This window comes from Natrix helvetica, assembly GCF_964273705.1.
Source record: "Natrix helvetica genome assembly, chromosome: 2".
Lineage (NCBI taxonomy): Eukaryota > Metazoa > Chordata > Lepidosauria > Squamata > Natricidae > Natrix > Natrix helvetica.
In genome coordinates, this window is record NC_138552.1 from 93,519,608 (window position 1) to 93,546,864 (window position 27,257).

Here is a 27,257-nt window from a genome sequence, read left to right on the forward strand (position 1 = left end):
CTCTTATAAAACTATGCATTGGAGGATTCACTTGGTCATATTATAACAGCTGAATATATGAGCACAGTGTAACAAGTATGTGAAAGACAAGTTAATAAGGATCCACGAGAGTGCCAGGTATAGGTAGTGCAGTTGGTATGGTAATCAAAGTACCAGAGTAGAACTGAGAGACTGTGAGTTCTAGTCGCACTTTAGATATGAAGACAGCTGGGTGACCTTGGGCCAGTCCCTCTCTCTCAGCTCCAGGAAGAAGGCAATGGCAAACTACTACCAAAATCTTGCCAAGAAAATCACAGGGACTGCCTACCTAATGTCATGAACTAACCTTGACTCGAAGGCACATACAGTACATATACATACACCCAAAGCAAAGTTTCATAGATGAAGAAGAGAGAAAGTAATGCAAAAGAGTATGTTCTGCATACTATGTAATGTAAACTCAGCCGTTTTTGTATTACTGCCATGAAGTGCTTATACAGAGAATCTTCAACTTATAACAGTTTGCTTAGTGACCATTTGAAGTTACAATGGCACTGAAAAAAAGTGACTTGTGACCGCGTTTCACACGTAGGACTGTTGCAGCATCCCCGTATTCACATGATCAAAATTCAGACACTTGGCAACTGACTCATATTAGTGACAGTAGCAGTGTCCCTGGGTCATGCGATCACCTTTTGCAGCCCTCTGACAAACAAAGTCAATGTGGAAGCTGGATTAATTTAACAATCTTGTTACTAATTTAAAAGTTGAAAAATGAACTCACTTGGATGGAGAAGCTCGGAGTAGTAAAGAAGGTCACTGAACCATTAGAATGGGTCAGTTCTATGGTTGTGGTGGTGAAGAAGAACACAGGTGCAATTCGCATATGCATTGACCCACATGATTTGAACAAAGTAATAATAAGAGACACTACAAACTCCCCACCATGGAGGACATAGCACACAAGCTAGTAGGAGCAACAGTGTTCAGTGTACTAGATGCCCAGTCTGGTTACTGGCAATTGCGTCTTGATGAAGCCAGCAGTTACCTCACCACTTTCAATTCCCCTGTGGGTCAATGGCGCTTCACAAGGGTGCCTTTCGGCATAGCATCTGCACAGGAAAGATTTCAAAAGAAATCACATGAACTGATTGCTGGTCTACAGAGTATTGAAGTAATAGTTGATGATTTGTTGGTCTATGGAAAGGATCAAATAGAGCATGACAGAAACCTTACTGCTTTGCTCAAACAATTTCGTGAGAAAAATCTTAAACTCAATCCAAACAAAATGCAAATTGGGGTAGAAGAAGTGACATATTTTGGACACTTACTAACCAAAGAGGGCTTGAAGCCTGATCCAAAGAAGATTACAGCAGTTCTTAACATGAAGGCCCCAACCTCTAGAAAGCAGCTGGAGACATCATTGGGCATTTTCAACTATCCAAATTATCTATCCAAATTATCTCAAGGCCCCGCTCAACAGACAGCACTGTTACATGCATTGCTTCAGAAGGATGCTATTTGGTGTTGGGATGCAAACATGGAAAAGACTTTTGACAAAGTGAAGAAACTGATCACTAAATATCCAGGGCCAATATTGAAATATTTTGACGTAACTGACACTGACACTGTGCTTCAAGTGGATGCATACCAGTTTGGGTTAGGTGCTGTACTGACTCAACAAGGACATCCTGTGGCATATACTGCACGACACAAGCCAATTATGCTCAAATTGAGAAAGAGATGCTGGCCATTGTGAATGGATGTGAGAAATTTCACCAGTACATATATGGTCGCCCAGTAGTTGTGGAAACCGACCACAAGCCGTTGGAGCACATACTACAAAAACCGCTAGCTTCTACACCTCCACGCTTGCAGCGAATGATTATGAAACTACAGCAGTATGTTCTCACAGTGAAGTATAAGCCTGGAAAGGAAATTCCAATGGCAGATAGCCTGTCAAGGGTGTTTCCAGAATGATATGAAGCCAGGGATGAACCTGAGTTGGAAGAGAGGTACATACAGTATTAGTGAACATGCCAATATCAGATGTACGGCTGGAGAAGATAAAACAAGACACCAAACAGGATAAAGTACTAGAGAAACTAACGCGTGTCATGTGCAATGGCTGGCCAGAAAAACGCAAGAAGCTGTGTGCTGAGCTGCAGGAATTCTGGCCTGTGAAAGATGAACTATCCATTCATGAGGATATCATATTAATGGGTGACCGTATTCTTATTCCTAAGTCACAGCAGGCAGAAGTAATGGAACAAATTCACCAGGGACATTTGGGCATTACTCTGTGTAAGTGCAGAGCACGGGAGGTGGTTTACTGGCCTAATTTGGACTTTGATATTGAGACACTTGTGAAGAAGTGTGACACCTGCCAGACATTTTTAAAAAATGCCAAAGAACCTCTTACACCGTGGAATGCTCCTTCACGGGCGTGGCAGAGACTGGCTACAGATATTTTTTCATTTTGAAGACAGCCACTACCTGATGGTAGTAGACTACTACAGCAAATACTTTGAACTAGTGCAGCTAGAAAGTCTAAAAGTGTCAACAGTCATATGGGCATTAAAGATACTTTCAAGACATGGAGTGTGTCAATCAATCAATCAATCAAATTTTATTTGATTAGCCGCAACCCTCTCCCGAAGGACTCGGGGCGGCGTACAATCACAAGGATAAAATACACATAGGACACACATACATACGAAAAAACAAGGACAATTACATTTGTGCATGGAGGAGAGTAGACCTGCAAGTGAAAGACAATAAACACAGCTAAAAACACAGTTAAAACACAGTTTAAAATCCCCTAAATAAAATTGCTGAATTAAAAACCCCTCAGGAGCGTAACGAAGTTATGGTTGGGCCAGGCCAGATATTTGAAAAAGGTGGGTCTTGAGCTTAACACGGAAGGAGCGGAGGTCTGTAGTGGTCCTAATATCCGGGGGGAGGTCATTCCACAGGGCTGGGCCCGCCACAGAGAAGGCTCTGCTCCTAGGCGCCGCCCTGTGGCATTGTCTAGTGGACGGCACCTGGAGAAGTCCCTCTCTGTGCGAGCGAATAGGTCGTAGGGATGTATGGGGCAGAATACGGTCCCGCAGGTAACTAGGTCCTGAGCCATGGAGCGCTTTAAAGATCGTAATCAAAACCTTGAAACGCACTCGATAGACCACAGGAAGCCAGTGCAGCTCGCGCAGGTGTGGTGTCACATGGGAGTACCTGGTGCTCCCCATAATCACCCGCGCGGCCGCATTCTGGACCAACTGTAGTCTCCGAGTGCATTTCAAGGGAAGCCCCATGTAGAGAGCGTTACAGTAGTCCAGGCGAGACGCCACCAGCGCATGGGTGACTGTGCGTAGAGCGTCCCGGTCCAATAGGGGGCGCAATTGGCGCACCAGGCGAACCTGATGGAACGCCCCCCTGGCCACGGCTGTCACATGTTCATCCATGGACAGCTTGGCATCCAGGAGGACGCCCAAATTGCGCGCCCGCTCCACGGGGGCGAGTTGAATGCCCCCAATGGCCAGAGATGGAATTATCTGGTTGAACTGGGGAGCCGGAACCCACAGCCACTCCGTCTTGGAAGGGTTGAGCCTGAGTCGGTTGTCATCCATCCAGACCCGTACGGCTTCCACACACCGGGACATCACTTCGACGGCCTCGTTGGGGTGGTTCGGGGTGGAAATGTACAGCTGAGTATCATCAGCGTACAGGTGGTATCCCACCCCAAAACCACGGATGATCTCACCCAGCGGCTTCATGTATGTGTTGAACAGGAGTGGCGAGAGGACCGACCCCTGTGGCACCCCACAGATGAGGGGGCTTAGGGTCGACCTCTGCTCTCCTGCCAACACACGTTGCGTCCTGCCGGAGAGGTAGGAGCCGAACCACCGCAAGACGGTGCCCCGGATTCCCAACCCCTCCAGTCGGTGCAACAGGATACCATGGTCGATGGTATCAAAAGCCGCCGAGAGGTCTAATAGGACCAGGATAGAGGAACAGCCCCTATCTCTGGCCCTCCAGAGATCATCTACCAACGCGACCAAGGCCGTCTCTGTGCTGTGCCCAGGGCGAAAGCCGGACTGGCGCGGGTCTAGATAATCATTCTCCTCCAGATGTCGTGGAAACTGAGAAGCCACCACACTCTCTACAACCTTCACCAAAAAGGGAAGGTTGGAGACAGGACGATAATTGGCCAGCTCCGTAGGGTCCAGGGAAGGCTTCTTGAGCAAGGGTCTCACCACCGCCTCTTTCAAGGCGGCCGGGAGAGACCCCTCACCCAACGAAGCGTTCACTAGGTCCAGGAGCCAGTCGCGTGTAACCTCCCAGGATGCCAGTACAAGCCAGGAGGGACACGGGTCCAACAAACATGTGGTAGGTCGCAGTCGCCCACGCAATCTGTCCAAATCCTCGATGACAACCAAGTCAAACTCCTCCCAAAAAGGTTTCTCAAGACTCGCCACTGGCGTCTCGACTGGGCCACTGAAGGGGACCCAATCCTTCCGGATTTGAGCGACTTTATCCTGCAGGTATTTCCCAAACTCCTCTGCCCTGCCCTGTAAAGGGGCCTCCCGTGGCCTCTGAAACAGAAGAGAGCGGGACACCCGAAACAGGGCGGCAGGGCGGTTCTCTGCGGATGCAATGAGAGCGGCACAATATTGACGTTTGGCCGTTCTCAATGCCACTAGGTACGTCCTTAAATGGGCTCGTACCTGTGCTCGGTCAAGTTCAGTTCGGGAGGATCTCCAACGACTCTCTAGGCATCTCTTGCGGCGCTTCATCACCCTTAGCTCCTCGGTAAACCAAGGGGCCAGGGTGGATCGTTGCCGCCGGAGAGGCCGCAAAGGCGCCACCCGGTTCAAGGCCCCGGTAGTCGCATTATTCCACGCGGCCACCAGGTCCTCTACCCGAGGGCGGGTCAGGGCTGCAGGAGGTAGCCCAAGCTCCGTCTGGAACCTGTCTGGTTCCATCAAGCGCCTGGGGCGGAACCATCTAGTGTTCTCCGGTTCCGCCTCCCCGCAGCGAGGAGTAGCACCAGGGAAGTCAAGACGGAGGAGTGAGTGATCTGACCATGACAGAGGAGTGATGGTTAAATTCACTCCTCCCAGATCACTCAACCACTGGCGAGAGACAAAAACAAGGTCCAAGGTGTGACCTCCCTCGTGTGTCGGGCCCTGAATCATTTGAGTCAGGTCCATGGCTATCATGGAAGCCATGAACTCCCGAGCCCCCTCTGATGCTTCTCCCACCGACGGCAGGTTAAAATCCCCCATCACTAAAAGTTTGGGGGTCTCAACCGCCACCGATGAGATCAGCTCGAGGAGCTCAGGCAGGGTCGCTGATGTATGGCGGGGAGCCAGGTATACTATCAGCAAGCCCATCTGCCTCCTAGGGCCCCATTTCACAACCAGGGATTCACATCCGGACGTCTGTAGCACAGTGGACTCCCTCGGCTCTAAATCCTCCCGGATAATCACTGCTACCCCACCGCCCCTTCCCCGGGCCCGGGGCTGGTGAAATGCTTGGTAACCTGGTGGGCACATTTCCACGAGGGGTAACCCTCCCTCGTGGCCCAACCAGGTTTCCGTTATTCCCGCGAGGTCCGGCTCCCCCTCCAAAATCAGATCGTGAATGAGGGGGGCCTTATTGACAACGGACCTCGCATTGCATAACAACAGCCTCAGGCCCTGGGCCTGCAGATCCTGACCACCTAGAACGCGGGGGTTGGTACAAGCGACCGGGTGTAACCAGCACCCACGGTCTCCCAACCGACTACGGGTTGTTAGTCTGTCCTCGTATCTGCCCCTCCCTACGACTGTTGGAATCACGAAGCCCTGTATGGGAATGATATCCTCTCCCCCCTCCTCCTCTCTGCTCCTTCTGCTCAAGACCCCGCCTGGTGATCTGGCTCCGTCATCGCTCCTGATCTGGCCCACCCCCCCCAACCCCTAAACCCCTAAAAGAATTTAAAAAACATTTCACTAAAAACCCCCTAAGTCTCCGCTTCCTCCACCTCTCGGGATTAAGAAATCCGTCATCAAGGTGGGCCCTAGAAAGGGCGGAGGGCCACACCTGCGAGAGGGGGTATTCCCGCAGTAGGATAAGGTCTAGCCTGGAATACATATGCTGTTAAAAGTTCATTAGGGCCTAGGCTCTGTGCTGCAGATGGTATGATCGTATGCCATAGTCCAGTAAAATTGTAACAGCCGGGTATCAGTATAAAAAGTCATCCAGTCCAAGATGAGGGGGGGTAATGATGATAATAAGATGGTCAAGTGCCGGTCACTAAGTGGGGGCTAGTAGGTGGTCAGTGGTGGATGGCGAGGGGTAGATGGATTTTTGCTTGATAATGGGGAGGGGCAGATGGTCAGTCAGATGAAAATAGGGCGGTAAAAACCTCCAGGCGCGCACGGATGAAAAGCAGGGGCAGCTGTTAGTCCAAAAGTCAGCAGGGGGGGGGAATAAACGGAACAGTCAAGGAGGTGGCTGGCAGGGGAAGAAGCTCTCCTGCCAAGTCTGATGTTAAACGTCCTGCCAGTTCCCAACAAGCCTGCCAGTTCCAGCAAGCCTCCCCCCCCCCCGGCCTCCAGGCGGCCTCCTGAAACGCTGCCCTTCTCCTACCGGCCTTCGGCATTCAAGTCTTGCCTAGGCCTGCATCCATGTTCTAAGCACTCCAGCCATTTCAAGCCCCAACGCCGCTCCTACCGGCCTCCAGTCCTTCCTGCTCCAGTCCTGTCCAATCCAATCAACCTCCAGTCCTCCCAACTCGACCTCCAGCATCTCCCACATCTCTCCAGTCTGCTGTAGGCCAGGGGGATTTGGCGTTCGGCTTTTCGGCTCGCTCCAAGCCACAAGCCTCCAAAGCGACAATAACACACCCCCGCACGCTCCGGATGCCGTTTCTCCGCCGTTTCTCCGCCTTTTGCCATTCTCCCGAGCTCCTCCGTACCTCTCCGCTCCCAGAACGGCAAATTCAACTCCTCCAACTCAAACGGCATTCCTGGGCGGCGTCTCTCCTCGGCAGCTCCCCAGTCTGCTCTCCGAGCTATTTCCAGATCTTCACACCACCCTGGGAGACCCCCCTTGGGTCATAGACAAACCCAGGGTGACTGTTTATTGGACACCTGGCCCCCATGGTGTAAAAGGGGGGCCGGCAGCACCCCTGCTCCCTTAAAAGAGCTCGCGGGTCTAAGGAGCTCTCAGGCAGACCGCCATTGCTCCAGGAAGCTCCTCCTCCAAGCGTGTGAAGAACTTGTGTCTGACAATGGGCCACAATTCTCATGTGCTGAATTCCAGTGCTTCCTGCGTGAATGGGGAATCAGGCACAAACCCACAAGCCCTTATCACCCACAGGCCAACGGCCTAGCAGAGAAGTATGTTGGCATAGCCAAATCCATTATACAGAAAGCACAATCATCAGGACAGGATGTGTACTTAGGCCTGTTAAACTATTGTGTAACACCCATTGAGGGTTTATGCTCACCTGCACAGTTGCTAATGGGGAGAACACTGAGGACCACGGTGCCTACTGCACCACGTAAATTGCAGCCTCATTCTATCCCACATGAGCATGTAACAGTTCAGAGGATCATAAACATGAGAAAGCAAAAACTGTATTTTGATAAATCTACCAAGTCTCTTCGTCCACTGTGTGCTGGGCAAGCTGTGAGACACAGAGTCACTGGGAGAGCATGGGAACCTGCTCGAATTATCAGAGAAGACAATTCACCAAAATCATATGTAATTGAAACAAAGTGTGGACAGCAACTGAGAAGAAATAGGCGTCATCTTCATCCAGACACTGCCGCTGATACTTCATCAGAAGAAGGAAAATGAAGTGCAAACACATGACGGCATAGAATTCCTGAACATGGATATAGATTCTACCGAGGACACCAAGGATAGCGTAAGCGTATCAGCATGTGACAATGCTGGGAGTGACTCTCAACTTGACGGCAATCCTACTGATGGTGGGACAGCGGTTACTTTCTCTCGCTATGGTCAAGCTATTCAACCCAAAATATGGAAAGACTTTGTATCATATTACATGTTCTGTACTTAAGAGGGAAGATGTAATGATGTGTATGCTTTATGTCAGGGGTGTCCAAACTTGGGAACTTTAAGACTTGTGGACTTCAACTCCCAGAATTCCCCAGCCAGGGAATTCTGGCTGGGGAATTCTGGGAGTTGAAGTCCACAAGTCTTAAAGTTCCCAAGTTTGGACACCCCTGCTTTATGTTATATCTCAAGTTCAATTGTTATGCCCAGTTCTTTATGCAGGTTAGGAAACATTTCTAGTCATGTGATCTGAGGGCAGGGAGTTGTTCTAAGATGGATGTTGCTGAGTAAAGACAAGCCTCTGATTCAAGCTCTTTGCTGTCTGCCTTTATATCACACAACTGTTGATTCACTTAACAAGTGTGGTTAAAAAAAGATTGTAAAATTCACTTAACAACTGTATTGTTTCGCCACAGAAATGTTGGGCCCAATTGTGATCATTAGTTGAGGACCAATTGCATTCATTCTCAATAAATATTTTAGAACACGTGGGCATGCATATGTAGCGACTATCTTTAACACTTTAAAGCAGTCACATCTTTCCCTAGATTCATATAATTCTGGGAACAGATGTGGTTTCTTTTAAGATGTTGCAGAGTAGTTAGTTATGTTTGCATTCTTGTGTGCACTGAATCACCTTCTGGAGATTGAGCCTGAAGTGCAGCCCATTTTTCTATGCTTCCTAGAATTGTTTCACACTGGAATGGGGCAACTTGCCACAGCCAACTTGCTGCGGGACAATTTAACAATTCAATTTAATTATTTAAAATAAATTAAAAGATGTTTTAATTTTTTGCCATTTACATTTAATTCTGTCCCTCCTTTTAAAAAATGATTCTATTCTACCATTTCTCTGATATTAGTGTAACTCTTGTCCCAGAGCGAATTGGCAACGAGTTGGCCATGGCGAGTTGGCTGCGGCAATTTGGCCATGGCAAATTGTCATAGACCCATTTCACACATACAGTCCTTTAACAGCCAAGCTGATAAACAAGAAAGTTATGAAAAACTAGCAATAGAGAAACATATAATTTTCAGTCCTACAAATGTCCTTTGAAGCATTGTTGAAGCAGCTGGCCTTTTGATGTCTGTGATAATTCACAAGCAATTATTTACAAGCTGCCACACCTGGAATGGAATAGCCTTCCTAAATTTAGAAAAATATTTTTTACAGGCAGCTGCAGAAGGTGTCCACTGAGCCTCCCTGAACTCTGTTCAGGTTCCACTGCAAGAAGCCAGAGAATTCAAGTTCACACATTTGCATGCCAGTCTGAAATTATTCCTGGGAAGCCAGCTAGTCATTGACTTAAGAGGACAGTTAAGCCAACTATTAACGCACTTGAATTTCTACCTTATCTAATCCGAGGGAAGGAAGAAGATTGGTTAGTGCACTTTTAATCTCAGACTTGATATCATTTTGTAGCCTTAGAGTGGGAAACTCATATCTATTACACTAAGATATCAGCTTTGCTGCCAGTGAATTTTGAGCCAAAAAATCTCAGCACAAGCCAACTAAATAGTTTTCTAATTTTGGAAGAGAGTACTATATGTGTACTAGACAAATTTCCGTATCTATGTCACTACAGATAGATAAAACTTGTTCACATATATATATCTATGAACTTTAATAGATACGTATGTATATGTATATATTTCACATTCTTATCCATCCTATATGTAAATCACGGAACTGCTATTGTTCAGCAGAAGGTCCCTTTTTAACAGAGCTTCATATGAAGACATCATTCTGCACCCTGCCACATGTGCATTTGCAGCAAAAAAAGGGAAAAAAGTTGTGATAAAAATTGTCTTCTTTTTTTTATGATCTACCTATTTATCTCTTCAGCGTTCACATTTATTTCTGTTTATTTTAACTCTTTATAGCAAATGACATGTTCTGAATACAAGTTCACAGCCATTAGGATGTTTGTTTGTTTTTAAGAAGAAAGACATTTGAATGAAAGCTACAAGCAATTAAAAGGGTAGATTAAGTCCTTATTTTTAAAGCTATACCCTTTTTTCTTGTAATCCTGAATCACATTTTTATGACACAAAGAGGTCAGCTGATTATTATTTGATTATTATATTATTTGAGCTGCCAGCTGAATGCTGAATATTGTGGAAGAGTAAGAATAATAGTTGGGCTGATAATCCATGATACACAGATATAGTCCAGCATCATTCTCCAATATGACAAGCAGTTAACATGATGAGCTAGAACCAGGAAGACTAGATTCCAGACCACAGCTACAGAAGTTCACTCTTAGGAGATCCAAGGAAAAATAAAGGAGGAGCAATACGTATGCTGTGATCTGATTTTGGAGGGAAAATATCCTATTTTTTGGAATATAAGATGCACTTTCCCCCTCAAAAGAAGGTGAAAATTTGGGTGTGTCTTATACACTGAATGTAGCTCTGCCCACCTACTGGGCCCCACCCTGTGGCCTCTGCCTCCCAGCAATTTGCTTCCTTGCAGCAAAGAGCAAACGGCCTGTTTCAGTTTCAGCACAGCCTGATTAGCACAAACAGCTGATTGTTGGTTGGATCGGCCCATCAGCTGTTTCAGGCTGCAGGGATTGCCATTGCCTATTGCCACCTAGGTGCCCCCCATTTTCAGCCTCACATCCCGTTCTTGGCCTTCACACGCCCCATTTTCCGCCCATTCCTATCCCCACCATCCAGAATGTGTGGAAAATGGGACGTGTGGAGGGGGCAATAGGCTATAGCAATCCTTGCAGCCTGAAACAGTTGATTGTTGGGAAGCCGATCCAACCGACAATCAGTTGTTTGTGCTAATTAGGCTATGTTGAAACTGAAACAGGCTGTTTGCTGTTTGCTGCAAGGAGGCAAATTGCTAGGAGGCAGAGACAGATTTTTTTTCTTGTTTTCCTCCCCAAAAGCTAGGTGTGTCTTATACTTTGGAGCGTCTTATACTCTGAAAAATACGGTATGCCAGATGAATGAATGATTTACTTTTGTTCTGAGCATGGCATTCAAAAGGAATGAGGCGCTATCACCAAGACTGCTATGTGCATTTGATCTGTTCCATGCAAGGTTGGACTTGGGATTTAACGGCTGTTGGCTGAAACATACACAGAATTTTCTGTATCGTCAGATATTCTGCTTCCTAAGACTTTCCCAGCAGTACTGGTATAACCCTGAGCAGCTAATTTTCCACAGTGTTTTCTTTCTTGCTGAGGTTAATCTGATAATTCAGAGCGTCCCAAGCTATCTATAAAGATTTGCCCTCACAAACATTTCACAGATCAAGCCAATTCTATTAGATTTACTAAATTCAGCAGCAATATGAATTTGTTAATGTACGAGAACAATAAATAAACAAATGGAAACAATGATATCACAGAGAATGTGTGGATTTCCCCTTCCTGGGCATGAATGAGGGTGATTGTTTGTGCTCCCTAGACTCCCTCCCTCCCCACGGTTGTTATTTTTGCACTATGCACGTTCTGGGAAAATGATTCTCTACTTTGCCTGAGCAAAGTACCACATAAGGACTCTTCATTCATTGGCACAAATAGTGGGTTCTGTGCAGACTCTGTGTTTTCTTTATGCGTTACATGTTCTGCAGGAGGCTGCTTTCAGCAATAACCCCCGGTCCTGTTGTACAGCTATGGACACCCTGCGTTATGCATCTCTGTAAGGCTCCATTGTGTTCAGTGTAACCATATTCTAGTCAATGAGACACTTGATCCTTTTTTCCACTGGCGTCATCCACAACTATGCAAGTGGTAAATAGTATTTGTTCTTAGTTATTAAAATGCATAAGATACCTGCACTTTTTGGCACGTTTAAAGGTCTACAAAAACATATTACTTTGAAAAGCGGGACTATAGATGAAAGGGGGACTGCATAATTAGTAGCTTACTAAGCTAAATGTGATGGTAAACAGGTGCTAAACATCCTTCTAATCTTGCCAATTGCCAAGGTTTTTTATCTATCTGGAAGGTTGCAACATATGAACATTGGGCTACAAATGGCTTGCTCAGTCTTAGCTATACTGTACAGATGAGAAGTTCTCAAAACTGCAGCTTTTCTTGGGCCCCAATGATGCCAAAATTGAATAGTACCTTCTATATTGAGCCACTTTTCTAAAATAAGCCCAAGGGTTGGCATCAATATTGAGTCCAAGTAAACTGCTGAGGTCCTACAACTAACCAAAGTTTAAGCAGTCTTGGTGAACAAAGGCATTGCATTTTGCCCAGTTCAAAAATCAGCTTCAGGCAGTGAAATAGTTTATTAAGCAGCATTGATGAAGATTCCTATTCAGTAATGAGTTTAAGAACTCATCAGAGCAAGAGTTGGCATACTTTTGAAATGGCTGATCAGGTTTTGTCAGATAATCAGTATGAAACGTTCAAAGCCGATAAATGGAAGATTCCTCCAAGTTCTACTTGTAATTGACCAGGCCTTAAAGAAATTTTACTCCAGGGTTTGTCTTCTTCAAATGAGTTAGCATTATTTTAAAGATCAGATGTTATCGAACACAAAATTAAGTATTGTAAAACATGCATTTAAGTAGCATTAAGTAATAATGCCTTAACCTGCATGACTTAGAAGAAGGATTATCTATAGAAGAGTAATGGGGAGAGGGAGGGAGGGAGAGAGAGAGAGAGATGGGAGTGGGGAGGGAAGAGAAGGGTTTATTCCCTGCTGTTTGCCTCAAATGAGTAGGAAACTCAATATCTGCAGAACACAAATCTACTGTTGTGGTAAATGAATTTTAATAATGTAAGATTGTGCTTGCAATAATTCCAACTCTATTGGAAGTCAGGAGTGATTAACACAATTGTTGCAACTTAATTAGAGTAAATTTTGATCAATAGAAATACCCCAAACACCTGATATCTGTTATTCGTTATAAGCATTACAATAGCAGTCATGACTTACAAACTTCATGGATATCAGTAGAAGCTTAAATGCTGTTAAATCACTTAAGTCTTTTCATACATATATATTTAATAAAGCCCTTGACTCTGAAAATTCATACAGTTGCAATGGAATGACTCTCCATGTCTAACTAATTCTAAAATGTTTTGGTCATAGTTTGCATATCCTAAAATCAGTAATTGAGTATTGTTGCAAAAATTTGTAACATTAATGATATAAACATATGTGTTAAATACCCCACATTCAAACAATTCTATTAAAAGTAGTCCTCGTTTAGCAACTACTTGTTCAGTGACTGTTTGAAGTTATATTGACACTCAACAAGATTTTGTCCAGAAAGTACTTGACGTTATGGCTGTCACAATGGCCCTGCAGTCACATGATTGCAATTCAAGGCACTTGACAATTGGCAACCAATTATGACAGTCAAAAAGTCTTGGGGTCACATGATCACCATGTTCAACCTTCATTGACTTCATTATACTTTCTCCAACAGAAGCAGCTTGACTTTTAACACTGGAATATACTGCATGGTGCATTACAAGGAGCAATCCACAATAAGATAGCTTCTTGCAAACCTGCTTTCCATTTGTGATTGGCCACTGGGAGGAAAGCATGAAGCTGTCATATGGATATTTTATTGTATCTCTGAAAGCTCCAAAACTTCTGATATATCTTATCCAAACTATGGCTACACAATGGTTGTGTACCTCTCATTTCACCTTGAGAATTATTTAATTTGGTTTTTTATATTATATTTAAATAATGTTAGCTAACATGCACTTTGTGGACAAAATATATGGATTGGAATACAACTCCTCTTTGATTTATATATTTTCCCCAATTCTGTACTGTTGTTCTCACATTAAGAATTATATTTCAAAATATTTTTATCAGGGAGAACTGAACACAGAAATGTGGGATGTGAAAAAAAGTATTAATGAAACTCACATTTTTTTCATTATATGACCACTTAAGCTTTTGAATAGAGTAAGGACTAATTCTTACCTATGAACTAGAAATAACTTCTGGTATTAAACCAGGTACAGAGAGTTACTGACAATTTAGTTACTAAGTAAACATACCAGCCACATTTTGTTATACTACCAAGTACAGTGACGTGCGGTGAGGTTTATGGCTGGTGAGGCTGGTGACGTCATCAGCGCGAGCAGCAGTCCCCTTCATGTTGACTTAGGAAAGAGGGGAATGGGACCATGTGTGCAGGAGGCTAGCGCTGAGGAGCCTCCTGCACACGTGGTCCCATTCCCCTCCTTCCTGAGTGATTGATGATTTTTTTTAAAAAAAGGCCATCCTAAAAAGCTGGGGGGGGGGGAAAGAGACTTGTAAAGGATTAGTCGTATAACCTGAATGCCAAGGTGACTTAAACACTCTATAATAAACACCCCAATGACCTCATACTGGAGATAGACCAGGCAACCCCGGGTTCCAACAGTAATTTAACCATCTGAATATATGGAGAAGGCTGACTCCTGACCTCTCTGAAACTGGATTACCACGGAATAAAAAAACCACTTTCCTCCCAAAAACCCCTTCTGCGCCAGCCGACATTAAAAACAGCGGAAGGTTTCTCTTTCCCGGATTCGATTGCACAATGAAAGCCCCATGGAGGACTCGGGCGTCCCTCCTGCGGACACGCCCAGAGCAGGCGTGCAAGCCTGGGGTCTGTTTGCCGAGTCAGAGCTCTCTTTACGAGCCGTACAAGGCGAACGGGGAAGGAAATGGGGCCAAGAACTTCGCTGCCCCAAAGTCCCACAAAATGGAGACCTTCCTCCACTCCCAAAACCATGGCACTTCCCTCCCGCAAAGCCAGTGGCCTCCGCCTGCCTCTTCAGCTTCGCTTTCTCCCTCCTCCACAAGGCATCACCTGCTTGCATTGGCCGCCGTCCCCCCCCAGCGCCGCTCGCTGCCTTCACGGACTCCCTCCCTCCCCCTGACTCAGGAAGGCGGGGAATGGGACCATGTGTGCAGGAGGCTGAGGCTGCCTCAGCCTCCTGCACACGTGGTCCCATTCCCCTCCTTCCTGACTCCTGAGTCAACATGAAAGGGACCACGGAGCGCGCTCCGCAGGACCGCGGCTCACGCTCTGTTGTCCCTTTCATGTTGACTTAGGAAGGCGGGGAATGGGACCACGTGTGCAGGAGGGAAGGGAGGCTGAGGCTAGAGGAGCCTCCTGCACACGTGGTCCCATTCCCAACCACGTGTGCAGAAGGCTCCTCAGCACCTTTTCGCTTTTCGCTTTTTTATTTTCATGATGAGAGCGGTGAGGCTCTGCTTCCCCTGCCTCCCCTGACGGCACATCCCTGACCAAGTATGTATTTTAAAATTCCTATGTGTCACTAACACTTAATGTTTTATAGTTGCATGCAAGTTCCCATCATCACTTCAAAGATAGCAATTTATACTTAAGTACTTACATGTACCGGTACTTAAAATATAAAGCTTTCCAATGTTGTACATTCAAATTAAATGGAATCTGAGGAATTTCCATATTGTAAAAACCTGCAGATTGGATATGATTTTAAAGTGCTGTGAAGGAAGTTGAAGAGGTAAATTCCCAATTTTCCACATTATTCCACCAAATAACAAACCATCTTGTGGGAAAGATAATCCCAAGAGATAAAGGAAAGTTCAACAATGTAAACCATAGTTTTCCCATTTAGTATTATTCTGTATTGCATTAAAAAAATCCATCCATCATACTAGGTAGAAGTAGGTAAGAGGTTTAAATCCAGCATGTACATTAGAATTTGCAACTCAACATACTGGCAGCATATCTCTACTTCTATTTTAAATTGAGATCTGATGTGCATTCTATGAATATCAGATAACTGCCTAGATCACGCCTGGTCAACCCTGCTGTGTTTCTTAAGAGTTTTTGGAATTCATTTGTCCCAGGTCATTTAGTAGTTGCATCATCACATAACAATGTTCCTGTTTTTTTTAAATCAAAGTGAAATTTAGAGCTGTCAACCCACTCATTCACTCAAAATCAAGACTCATTCATATGACTGTTGCTTTAAGTAATTTCTTTCAGATGCACCAAAACAATTGTACTATAAATACAACTCGACTTGTCTATCATATCGCATTGAAGAAAATGTTTTAGTAGAAACAATTTAATTATTTTTAAAAATAATTTTATTAAGCTTTTTATTAGTTTAAAAGCAAGGTAAGTAAGGATGAAGAAAAATAACAAGTTAATAATAATAACTATAATAATAAAATAATAAGTAAGAAAAATATAAGAAGAACTAAAAGGGAAAAAAGAATGTCACAAAGAACCTTCTTCTGATTGTCTTAACACTAGTTATAAACACGTTTATATTTTACCCTCTCTAAGGTTCATCATAATTTTCTTCTTTCCATAATCTATCCTTCCTAATCATCAAATCCAAAAATCACAAGTTCATTTCTTTCTTTTTTCCAACAAAAAAAATCTATAATGAAGAAACTATTCAATTCTTCAATCATAACTTAGTGGGCTATCCTTGAAAATACAGTCCTCAAGTGTCTTACAACTGATTATTGGAATCAAGTACTATATACATTGATCCTAGAGGAGTGAAACTATTAGTTTTCCTTCTTACTATATTTAGTCATCCAGCCAATCTTTCTCCAGACATGGGAGTTAACAATTTGATTTTAAAAAAATCCCAAAATTCTCTGAATGCCAAATTCAGTTCTCCTTATTCAATTCTTGTCCCACACAGTAAAAATGTCAGCATTTATAAAACACATAGGTTTTGAGAAAATAGTGCATTATTTGTTTATGTAAGTTATTTGTGTCCTGACTTTATCAAATATAACCAACCAACTTTATTATATTATTCATATTTTAAATATTATAGGATTGTAGATGATTGGTGTTCCAAAGGGCTCTCCATCTGGACTTAACAACTTCACAGGGAAAACATTTTCATAATATTCAATTTCCAGAGGATCACCATGGAAGCTTGCTTCAAAGTCAGGCCCTAACTCTATACTCTCTTTCAGTGGCATTATCTGTACATTTTAGTATGTCTTCTATAATATCTTGATTAGAAAACCAAAACTCTAGTTTCATTACCTGAACTTTTCTTGTCCTGTTCTTGTTCTACAGCCTCTCAGAGGAATTTCACTCATATTCTCAAACTTAACTCTTCTAATAATAATGCTATTTGCTTTTCTTGCCAAGTCTGGAATATTTTCCATTCGCTCTATGGCATTATTCCAGGGGAATTATGTGTGGAAAGAATAGCCAGCATCGCAGCTGGCATTTCTCCCCTATAGCATTTCTGGAACAATCCTGTGTTGTGTTGTAGCACAATTCTGAAGAAGGTAGGAAAAAGCAAGATGGTAGCCCCAGTATGTCCCTCCCCAGGTCCTCCTTTACTGCCTCATCGTAGTGGGGCGGAGGGTATTTATGGGAGGGATGAGCAAAGAACATACTTTGAGCAGTATTTTTTCCAAGACATGGGGGTTATTCCACATGCCCAGTTAAAACAATCACAGAGAAAGAAAATATAAAAGAAAATATAAAATATATTGCTGAATGATGGTACCCTCTAGTTGGATCACACTCTACATGCTACTGAGGAAGAGCTGAGGATCTTTTCGAGTACTAATGGTATTTATGATGTGTCTAGATTAAAACTTTTGGACATCTAGTTGCTGACCTTGCCCTATAGGAAAAGAAAATCCGAAGCTGCAAAGGCAGAATTACAGTAGGAATGTGAAACATTAAGAAGCATGACTACGGAAAGTTCAGTACAGGAAAGAGGAAGTGAAACAACAACGAATTGATCTCTTAGGCATCAGCGAATCAGATACTTTCAATTAGAAAATCATGCTGTTTATTATTAAGGATATGAAAAACAAATAAGTGTTTTGCTTTTATAGTTAGGAAGGGTATAGCAAGAACAGTACTTCACTACATTGCAATTAATGACTGACTAGAACTGACTGTAATTTGTGAACAATCCTTTATCATACAAATCATTCAAATGTAGGCTTTAGGCTCTACAGAGGCAGACAGATCTGCATCTACACTTAACTTCAATTTGAAATTGATGCTGTTTGTGATTGGAGACTGCAATGCTGAAGTTGGAAACACAAAAGAGAAAATGTAGTTGGATTGTACGGTTTTAGAAAATCAAAATTCAGCAGGGGACCAATTTATCCATTTCTGCTACTGTAGTGACTTCTTCATAACTAACATAGTCTTCAAACAAACAAAATTAAGCCTCTATATATGGACGTGACCAGATAGAGTATATAGAAATCAAACTGAACATATTATTGCTTAAAAGAAAGATAGAGGAACTCAATTATAGTATCAAAGACATGGCCAGACGCTGACTTTCCTGATCCTAAAAGCATTTTGCTTTGTTAGTTAGGAAGGGTATAGCAAGAACAGTACTTCACCTTTCTGATTCTACTGTTAATGCTTTATTTTATGTGTCAAGAACTGCAATGGGTTTGTTGTGTCCTGCTCATTTTTCAGGCCACTTTTTGCACAGTTCTCTTCTCTCTTATTGTATGTTTCTTGTACATCTATGCATTTCTATGGTTCTCTGCTTTTATTCATTCCTCAAATGTTTTTTATTCTATAAGGACCAATTTTCTGCCTAAAAATGGGAGATTCTACCCTTTATTTTACTCCTACAAGCAGTTCTTCATTCTGGATTCTCCCTTAGATTTCAATGCTAATCTCTCTTTCTTTGGCTAGTTTGAAGATATTTTGCAGTTTAATGTAAGAGAAGACAAGTTTCCTCATTTAGCTAAATGGGTTGGCAGCTGGATTTTAGTTCCAGTCTTTCTAAAGGCAACAAATATACTCGAATAAGGCAAGTCATATATAGAACATATATCTCATGTTCTCTAATGGAAGGTATAGACTGACTGACTGACTGTCTTTATCCATCCATCCATCCATCCGATTTGCAAGTTGATTAGAGAACTAATTTGCTTTAAAAATCTAATTAATAATAATACTTGAGGTCCTGATATGCCTTTAAAGAGCCATTTTTCTTTTCTTTTTTAATCTGTCTTTTTTTCTTCTACAGGTTTCTTCAGTTATTATTTGTGAAGATTTTGTTTTAATTAAAAATTAAACAATACACATTTACTTCATGAAGAGTGGCAGCACTTAGCAACCTTGGCTGATCTCTAAGGCTAGGAAGGTTTGGATTTGATTAATATTTGAATTAATAAAGTGGTATCTGAAGTCTATAACGCCAAGGCAAAAAGTAATAGAGAAGCATGAGCAAGATTGATGGAGTCAATTAAGTGGTAATGGGGCACCACTGAGGACCTGAAGAACCTGGTTGGAGAAAGCTTATTATGGACAAAATCTATGTATTTGGTTTTTAACAGTAGACATCAAACTCATGGCACATAATCAATCAATCAATTTATATTTGGACCAGGGTCCATCAAAAAATCCCAAAGCTCCAAACTACACTGATAAAATTTAAAAAATCACTCTTGAAGAAAGCAGTGGCAAATTACTTTTATCTTGTCATCAAGATAAATTATGTCCACATAATTAACAGGGGTTGATCTCAACTCATGGGAGATTTCATCTTAGTTCACTTTTACAATTTATATCTTATTTAATACAGAGATAAAAAGTTTACATTATTTGGTTCTAGATCATGTAGCATTACATCAATGCTCTGTTCAGATTACTGGTATTTTGCCACACTTGAATAGTTTTCTCAAAAAGGGATTCATATAATGAATGATACGGAGATACAATATCCTGAGTAACCATAATATGAAATAAACCATAATACGAAAACAAGGTTAGAATCTTTCTGAGCAGGCTCATAAATTAATCTATCAAAGCTTATATCAACACCTAGTGAGAAAAGTGCTCACTAAAGAGTCATTAAAAACATTCAAGAAAGCAAATGGGATAAAGTAAGGTGATGTGCACTAAAGATATCCTAAACAATTTTATATAATTTATTTCCAATATTCTACTAGGTTAGAATAAAAACAGAAGGCAAAATATTTCAGAAATGTTATTATTATGAATCCTGTGCTTTTTCTCATTTTCACTGCAATCCTATAAAAATATTTTCAAATGTAAACCCCTCTGATTTTACTTTCAAGCAATAAATATTTGTACTTTAGACCTTTTCAAAGTCCATCCAGAATTCCTATTTTACATCAGATATGAGTTATTTACGCATTTTCCTCTTGATCTTCTGCTAATGAGAGTGCTTTTTTCCAACAAACAGATTACTAGCCAATGCATACAAGTTCAGCAGCATGCATTATTTTTCAAGCTATCCTGCATTTCAAGAGCTGACGTGAGTGGCAGTTCAGCAACTCCTGGAGACCACGGGTTATAAATGTAATTAGTAAAAGTGATATACTTATTTTTTAACCTTCCCCCAATGAAATCATTAGTTTATCCAAAGATACTGTCAGTAAGTCACTAATATTGACTTTGTTTTTTTTCAGGTTTCCAAGCATTTTTGTTTTTGCATCACACTGATTTGTTTGTCATTACACTGACACTATAGTTTACAAGAGGACAAAAAATGGGCCTCATTCATTTATCCAAGATATATAAAAAAAGATGTGGACCTACCTACGGATGTTTCCTTCAAGTTTTTTCACTTTCAGCTCATCTTCTTCTGACTGTCTCTTCCTGGCTTCTTCCTCGGCCGGAGAACTTGCAGGAATTCCCTGCATCAGCCATTTTTCCCGAAGAGCTTTTGACTGGGTGAGAGATAACAGAGGAAAAAAAGGAAGGGAGAAAAAGCACACAAGATATCAGAAGACATTAGAAGAATTCTGCTCCTAAATATTATATAACTCTTCTTAAAGCTACCTGTTAGTGCTTTCAGTATTAGGCTAATTCATGACTCCCTTAAGGGACTAATCTAGATCCCTGCTCAGCCAGGGTGTCACATCTAATTTATGAAAAAAGGGCTGTTGATTTTATGTCCAGAAGTAGTTTTAATTTGCAACAGTAAGAAGACAAACAGATAAAATGAATCAACAACTCAAGGACAGAAATTCTGAACTAAGCTAAAGACTTTTAGAGGGGAAGGGAAAGAATAATATTAAAAGAGAACAACTAGCACATCCAGCTGTGAAGTAATTTTTAAACAAGCAAACTAGCATGATTAGATATAAAGAATGAAATGAAACCTATGCATGAAATTGTGTAAAAACAACTATGCTTGAAAATGATGCAATTAATGGAAAGCACTCCAAAGAAGTAAGAACAGTTACCGGCAAATGGTACACACTAGCAATCTATTGACCCAAATTAGTTGTAAATGTTTCTTTATAAAACTTATGCCATCCATTCCAATGGCTCTTGCTAGCTTACAAAAAGACATATATTGTACATGTTCAAATTTGTAAAGCCAATGTTAAAATGAAATGGATTTATCCACCCAATTTTTTATAAAATTCTTTCTGGCTACTCTCCATAGATGAAAGATTCATGCTTGGTTAGATTCCAAATACTGGAGAAGTAATAGAACGAAGACAGGTGACCTTAGTCTGCAGACTTGTTAACATATCTATGGATTTTGATTCAAGCTACAACAATTATGAGAAGTCCTAATTGTATAAGATAATGGTTTGCATTTCCAGTAACAAAGCAATCATAACTGACTCCTCTTTGATACTGTGAGGTATCCAACACACAAGGAATAAACTAATCTGTTGCACTAGCTACTAATTACAGAGCCACTTTAATGTAGTTGTTAAGGAACCAGGAAACTATCTGGGGAAATGTGAGTTCTAGTTTCATCTGAAGCGTGACTTTGAGCCATACATTTTCTATCAGCCCTAAGAAAGAGGCAATTGTTCTGAAATCATGCCAAGAAAACTGCAGGAAACAGTCCAGGCTATCGTCAGGAGTCAATACTAGCTCAAAGGAACCCAAAAAACAAAAACCTCCTACATATTAAGTTTTAATGAACAAATCTAAATTCAGAGTTTTTGAAATAATCTATCACTAATTTGCAAGAACAGCATAATCAAACTTGTTATTCATTTGCATCTTTTCTATTTAATAACATATTTGCATTCCTTATCTAACTTTGCTTTTTTTCTGTACAAGAAATATACATTTCTCTTATAGAGATATTTCTCGTAATATCTTACAGGTCACTCTTCAAGCAAATACATTTGTAATATTTTTCGCATGAAATCACAAGACAAATACTTAGCGGGTGCTATGTCATTAAATATCTAGCAGCGTAATATACACGTAGGCCAATGAAAATTATCATAACTTTATTGGAGGCTAGGGATGTATTGGGGTTGATCATGGCTGATTAACAATGCACATTAATTGTGAAGTAAAACAATTGTTTCTTTAGAATAAGGTGAGGAAGCCTTTGGAGGAAGAGTGCGGCCTGGCAGGAACTTTCGCCTCCCCTAAGCCGGGGTGGCTTTGGAAATGAGAGCAGAAGACCTAAGCCTGGTTTAGTTAAACAGACACTGCCACAACCATGGCCCATAACTTCAGCACAGCCACCTCCAGTTCTCAAGGTCTCTGTCTAGGCAGTTTTCCCAAGCAGCGCAGGTTCTCCTAGGGATCAGAATCATGTGGTGATGATTTTAATGAAACCAAGAAAGGAGGATGAGGCAGATGGTCACCCTAATAATATCAAGAGAAGAAGGGGTCTAGAGCACAGGCTTTTTTGCATTGAGTTATCCCATATTTCAGTGATGGCGGACCTATGGCACGCATGTGCGCACTGGCCAGCTGAGTTCACCCTTTTTAAAAGCCATTTTTCACCCTCCCCAGGCTCCAGAGGCATTATAGGAGCCTGGGGAGGGTGAAAAGAGCTTCCCCCCCCCCGAGGCCCTCCAGAGGCTTCATGAGCTTCCATGAAGCCTGTGGAGCGCAAAAAACTGGCCCTACGGGCAAACCGGAAGTTCAGGAACAGACTTCCAGTTTGCTCGGAGGGTCATTTTGACTGCTCCGGAGGCTTCATTCGGAACGTTTAAAATGACCCTCCGAGCAAACCAGAAGTGACTTCCGGTTTGTTCGGAGGGTCCTTTTGAGCGCCCCGAAGGCGTCAGGGAAGTCTCCTGATGGTCCCTGACGCCTCCGGAGGGCGTCCGGGGGGGTAGGCTGCTTTTGCCCTCCCCAGGCTCCTATAAAGCCTCTGGAGCCTCGGGAGGGTGAAAAAAGCATGTAAAAATAGGGGGGGCGTACCTGTAGTGCGCCCTTGGGCACTGGGGGGTCGCGCATTGCATTATGGGCGCGGCATGCCTGCACAAAACCCCCCTGCGCTTCCCCCACATATGGCACGTGAGCCAAAAAAGGTTTGCCATCACTGCCATATTTAATTGTCCTGTGGCAAGCTGTCCCTTTGCTAGTTGTCCTGTATTGAGTTGGTTACAGCTTTGTTTTATTCGTGTAGAATGAACTATATTATTCGAGGGTTGTTTTTCCACAAGTATTATTATGAAATGAGCTATCCCCTATTCTATACTTGTGCTAAATTTTATTTTTATTTTTTAAATGAGGAAAATTTGCCCTTGTTCTTATTTAAATTTCATTATTATAATTTTAGTCCTTTCCTCCCAACCTATCAAGGTGGTTTTGAGTATTACTTCCAACTTCTATGAAATCAATTATCCCACTCAATTTTGTATAAACTGAAAATTGGCTAAGTTTCCCCTCAGCTTCTTCATTCAAATCATTAATGGAATACCAGAATAGAAGACCTGAGACTAATTCTTGTGGTATCCTGTTTGAGACTTTTCTCCAATTGGTTGAGGAACTATTAATGAACCCTCTCTGAAAACATTTTTCAAACTGGCTATGGATGAACTTAATTGTCAGAACCACATTTACTTAGCTTGCTAATTAGCACATGATGCGGATTTTCCATAAATGCTTTACTGAAGTAAAAATGCACACGTTTATGGCATTTCTACAACCTATCAAAGAACTTGCTAGATAAAAAACAAAATTATTACAAATCTGGTGAGATTTGTTGTCAACAAATCTATGCTGACTTGGGTAATTATTTCCAAGATTTTTACAGCACTATTTCACTATTATTTGCTCTAGAATCTTCCCACATGTTAATATCAGATTGAGAGGTTAGTGTGCTGGATCTTCCTTTTTTCTTTTTTTAAAGATAAAGAAGCATTTGCCCTTGATCAAGTCTCTGGTATTTTATCGGTTCTCCACACAATGTTTGGGACAGATAATTTAGCACTTTAAGATGAAATTCATTTTGTCCTAGAAAGTAAAGTTTTCAATCACAAGTTTCAATCCTGCCTCTTTAACCTGTATTTCACAAAGTCCTGGTGCATTTTTTCGTTGGAAGACTATTGAATTAAAAAATGAGTTTATTAACTGCTAGCATTTTACTTTCATGTTTGTGCTACTTACTTTCTTTTCTGATCTAACCCTTTCCATTTTCTATGTACACTTTTTTGTTTGTTTATCTCAGTTTATCTCTTCCCCAGTAAAGCCAGCTCAAATTACTTACAGTATTGGAAAGCAAATCTTAATGACAGAATGTGAAAAACATTCTTTATTGGAAAAGTGGTGTTAACAGCAAAGGCACAAAACCGTTTCCTGCTGGAGTAGACCTCCAAGCATAGCTAATTTAAAATAATTTATTGTCAATGTGTGAAATTAGGCATTTTATAAAATGCCTAGGAAATCTATAGAATTCCAAATGTATGGGAGGTCAAGGTATGAAACGCTTAATATTTCAAACATTTCCATTCTATGCAAAGCCAAAAGGCAAACTGGCAAAATATAAAATACCCCCACTAAAATGCCATTCTAGCCTTCCTTGTTGCAACAAGCAGGTAAATACTGGTCTTTGCCTCTTTCTTTTCAATAAGAAAATCCCTTGTTTTATTTTGCATTTCTTCTTTCATTTTCATATACATCTTTTCAATAAAGGGTTAGGGTAGGGAGTTAGTTCATGACTCTTTTTACACTTTGCCTGAAGAGTTCTTGTCATTCTGCATAATGCCTAGGTATTATATACAACGTCTAGGGAAAGTATCCTATCCTATTCTATTCTATTCTATTCTATTCTATTCTATTCTATTCTATTCTGTCCCCATTTATTTGTACTCATTTCCTTTGTTCATGTCCATGTTTATACTTACACCTGTTATCTTGTACATATTTGACAAACTACACAAAATAATTAAAAATAAATACTAAAATAACATAGATAAATAACATTGCGTAAAAAGTCACATATTCTATAGATTTCCTAGGCATTCTATACAATGCCAGCTTTACACACATTGCATTTAACATTTTAAAAAGCAAGTTTTATTTGCCAGCATTTATAATCCATATTCTAGGATCTACTGTTAGAGTATTAAAAACAAAGATTTTAAAAATGTATACAGTATTTGTGGCATTTATAACCCAGCTTTTCTGAAGGCCACATACGCTCTACCTCTCTCCTATTTTATTCTTATAAGAACTCCATGAAAAACTGTCACTCATAAGGTTCAGCGCAGGCAGGAATCTGAACATAGATTTCTCAGGCCCAGCTTAACACTCTAACCGCAACACCATGGTATCTAGCATGACAAAGTCCATTAGGAAGTGAAATCCCACAAAGAAACAAACGGTTGTATGCAAACAAGTAGGCAAGACGTCAAATATGGAAAACATTTCGTGAAATTCACTTAGTTGAACAATAAAGGGAAGATATTTTCCACTATAGAAAGAGTACTTTTGGATTCATGCTACTGTTGTCTAAAAAAGTGTTAACAAACTGTATCAGCCAACAGCATAGACATGAAGGTAGTAACTGCTAAAGGAATCCTGTAATGAAACAAACTCTAATCTATCCAGGAATGAATGTGTATACCCTCTCAACAGACATACATTTTGGAGACCATTTTGGGTATTGGTTTCCATCCAGATCTACCCACCAGCTGCTGTTGTTTACAGAATATCTAACAGAAGCAGTGCTAGAAAGCTAATTGGCTATGGCTTCTTTCCCTGGCAAAAACAAGGCCACATTGGGCAGGCCTAGCTATTATAATCTCCCTGGTACCAGAAAATGACTGCATCCCAGGAGGAAGCAGCAACAGATAATTTATTTGGAGGTAGACCTGACATAGGTAGATACTAAGATTTGGATACTAAGCTCTCCACCTCTTCACGTTTTGTTAACCAGAGGCAAATTAAGTTGCAATGCAACCTTTTAAAAAGGATTTTTCAAGAGGATATTTAATGACAAAAAGCAGGAAGGGAAACCACACAAACCTTTCTCTTTTCATCTGCCAGACTGCTTGTTGTTCCCTGTAGATAACATTTACTGGGAGAAGAATACCATGGTATTCTTGAATACCATCTGTATTCTTGAATACAGATGGTATTCAACCCCAATACCCCATGGTATTGGGGTTGAATACCATCTGTACGCTGACGACACTCAGCTGTACATTTCAACCCCGAGCCACCCCAACGAGGCTGTTGAAGTGATGTCCCGGTGTTTGGAAGCCGTCAGGGTCTGGATGGGGGACAACAGACTCAAACTCAACCCCTCCAAGACTGAGTGGCTGTGGCTACCGGCGCCTCGGTTCAGCCAGCTGACCCCATCGCTGGCCATAGGGGGCGAACAATTGCCCCCTGTGGAACGGGCGCGCAATTTGGGCGTCCTCCTAGATGCCCGGCTGTCAATGGATGACCATGTGGCAGCCGTGGCAAGGGAGGCGTTCCACCAGGTTCGCCTGGTGCGCCAATTGCGCCCCCTTCTGGATCGGGATGCCCTACGCACAGTCACTCATACGCTGGTGACGTCTCGCCTAGACTACTGTAACGCTCTCTACATGGGGCTTCCCTTGGGACGCGCCCGGAGACTGCAGCTAGTCCAGAACGCGGCCGCGCGGGTTGTCGTGGGGAGCTCTAGATACTCCCATGTAACACCTCTCCTGCGCGAGCTGCACTGGCTACCTGTAGTTTTTCGGGTGCGTTTCAAGGTCCTGATTACCATCTTTAAAGCGCTCCATGGCACAGGACCTAGTTACTTGCGGGATCGCATCCTCCCACATACATCCCTGCGGCCAATCCGCTCTCACAGGGAGGGGCTTCTCCAGGTGCCGTCCACTAGGCAATGCCAGCGGGCGACGCCAAGGAGTAGGGCCTTCTCTGTGATGGGCCCAACCCTCTGGAATGACCTCCCCCCCGATATCAGAACCACCACAGACTTCCGCTCCTTCCGACAAAAATTGAAGACTCACCTGTTTCGATTAGCTGGCCTGGCATAATTATAATTGTGACAACTGTTACCTCCTGGAAACATATTCTTACC

General features: G+C 42.1%; 1 protein-coding gene across 1 annotated transcript in view; it reads right to left on the minus strand.

The window, feature by feature from the left end:
• LOC309386011 (paralemmin-1-like) overlaps positions 1-27,257 on the minus strand; it is a 141,124-nt gene that overhangs the window by 53,719 nt on the left and 60,148 nt on the right. The window contains exon 3 of the mRNA XM_081940914.1: positions 20,561-20,691. Coding sequence (XP_081797040.1) covers positions 20,561-20,691 — 131 coding nt within the window. The remainder of the gene's footprint in view (positions 1-20,560; positions 20,692-27,257) is intronic.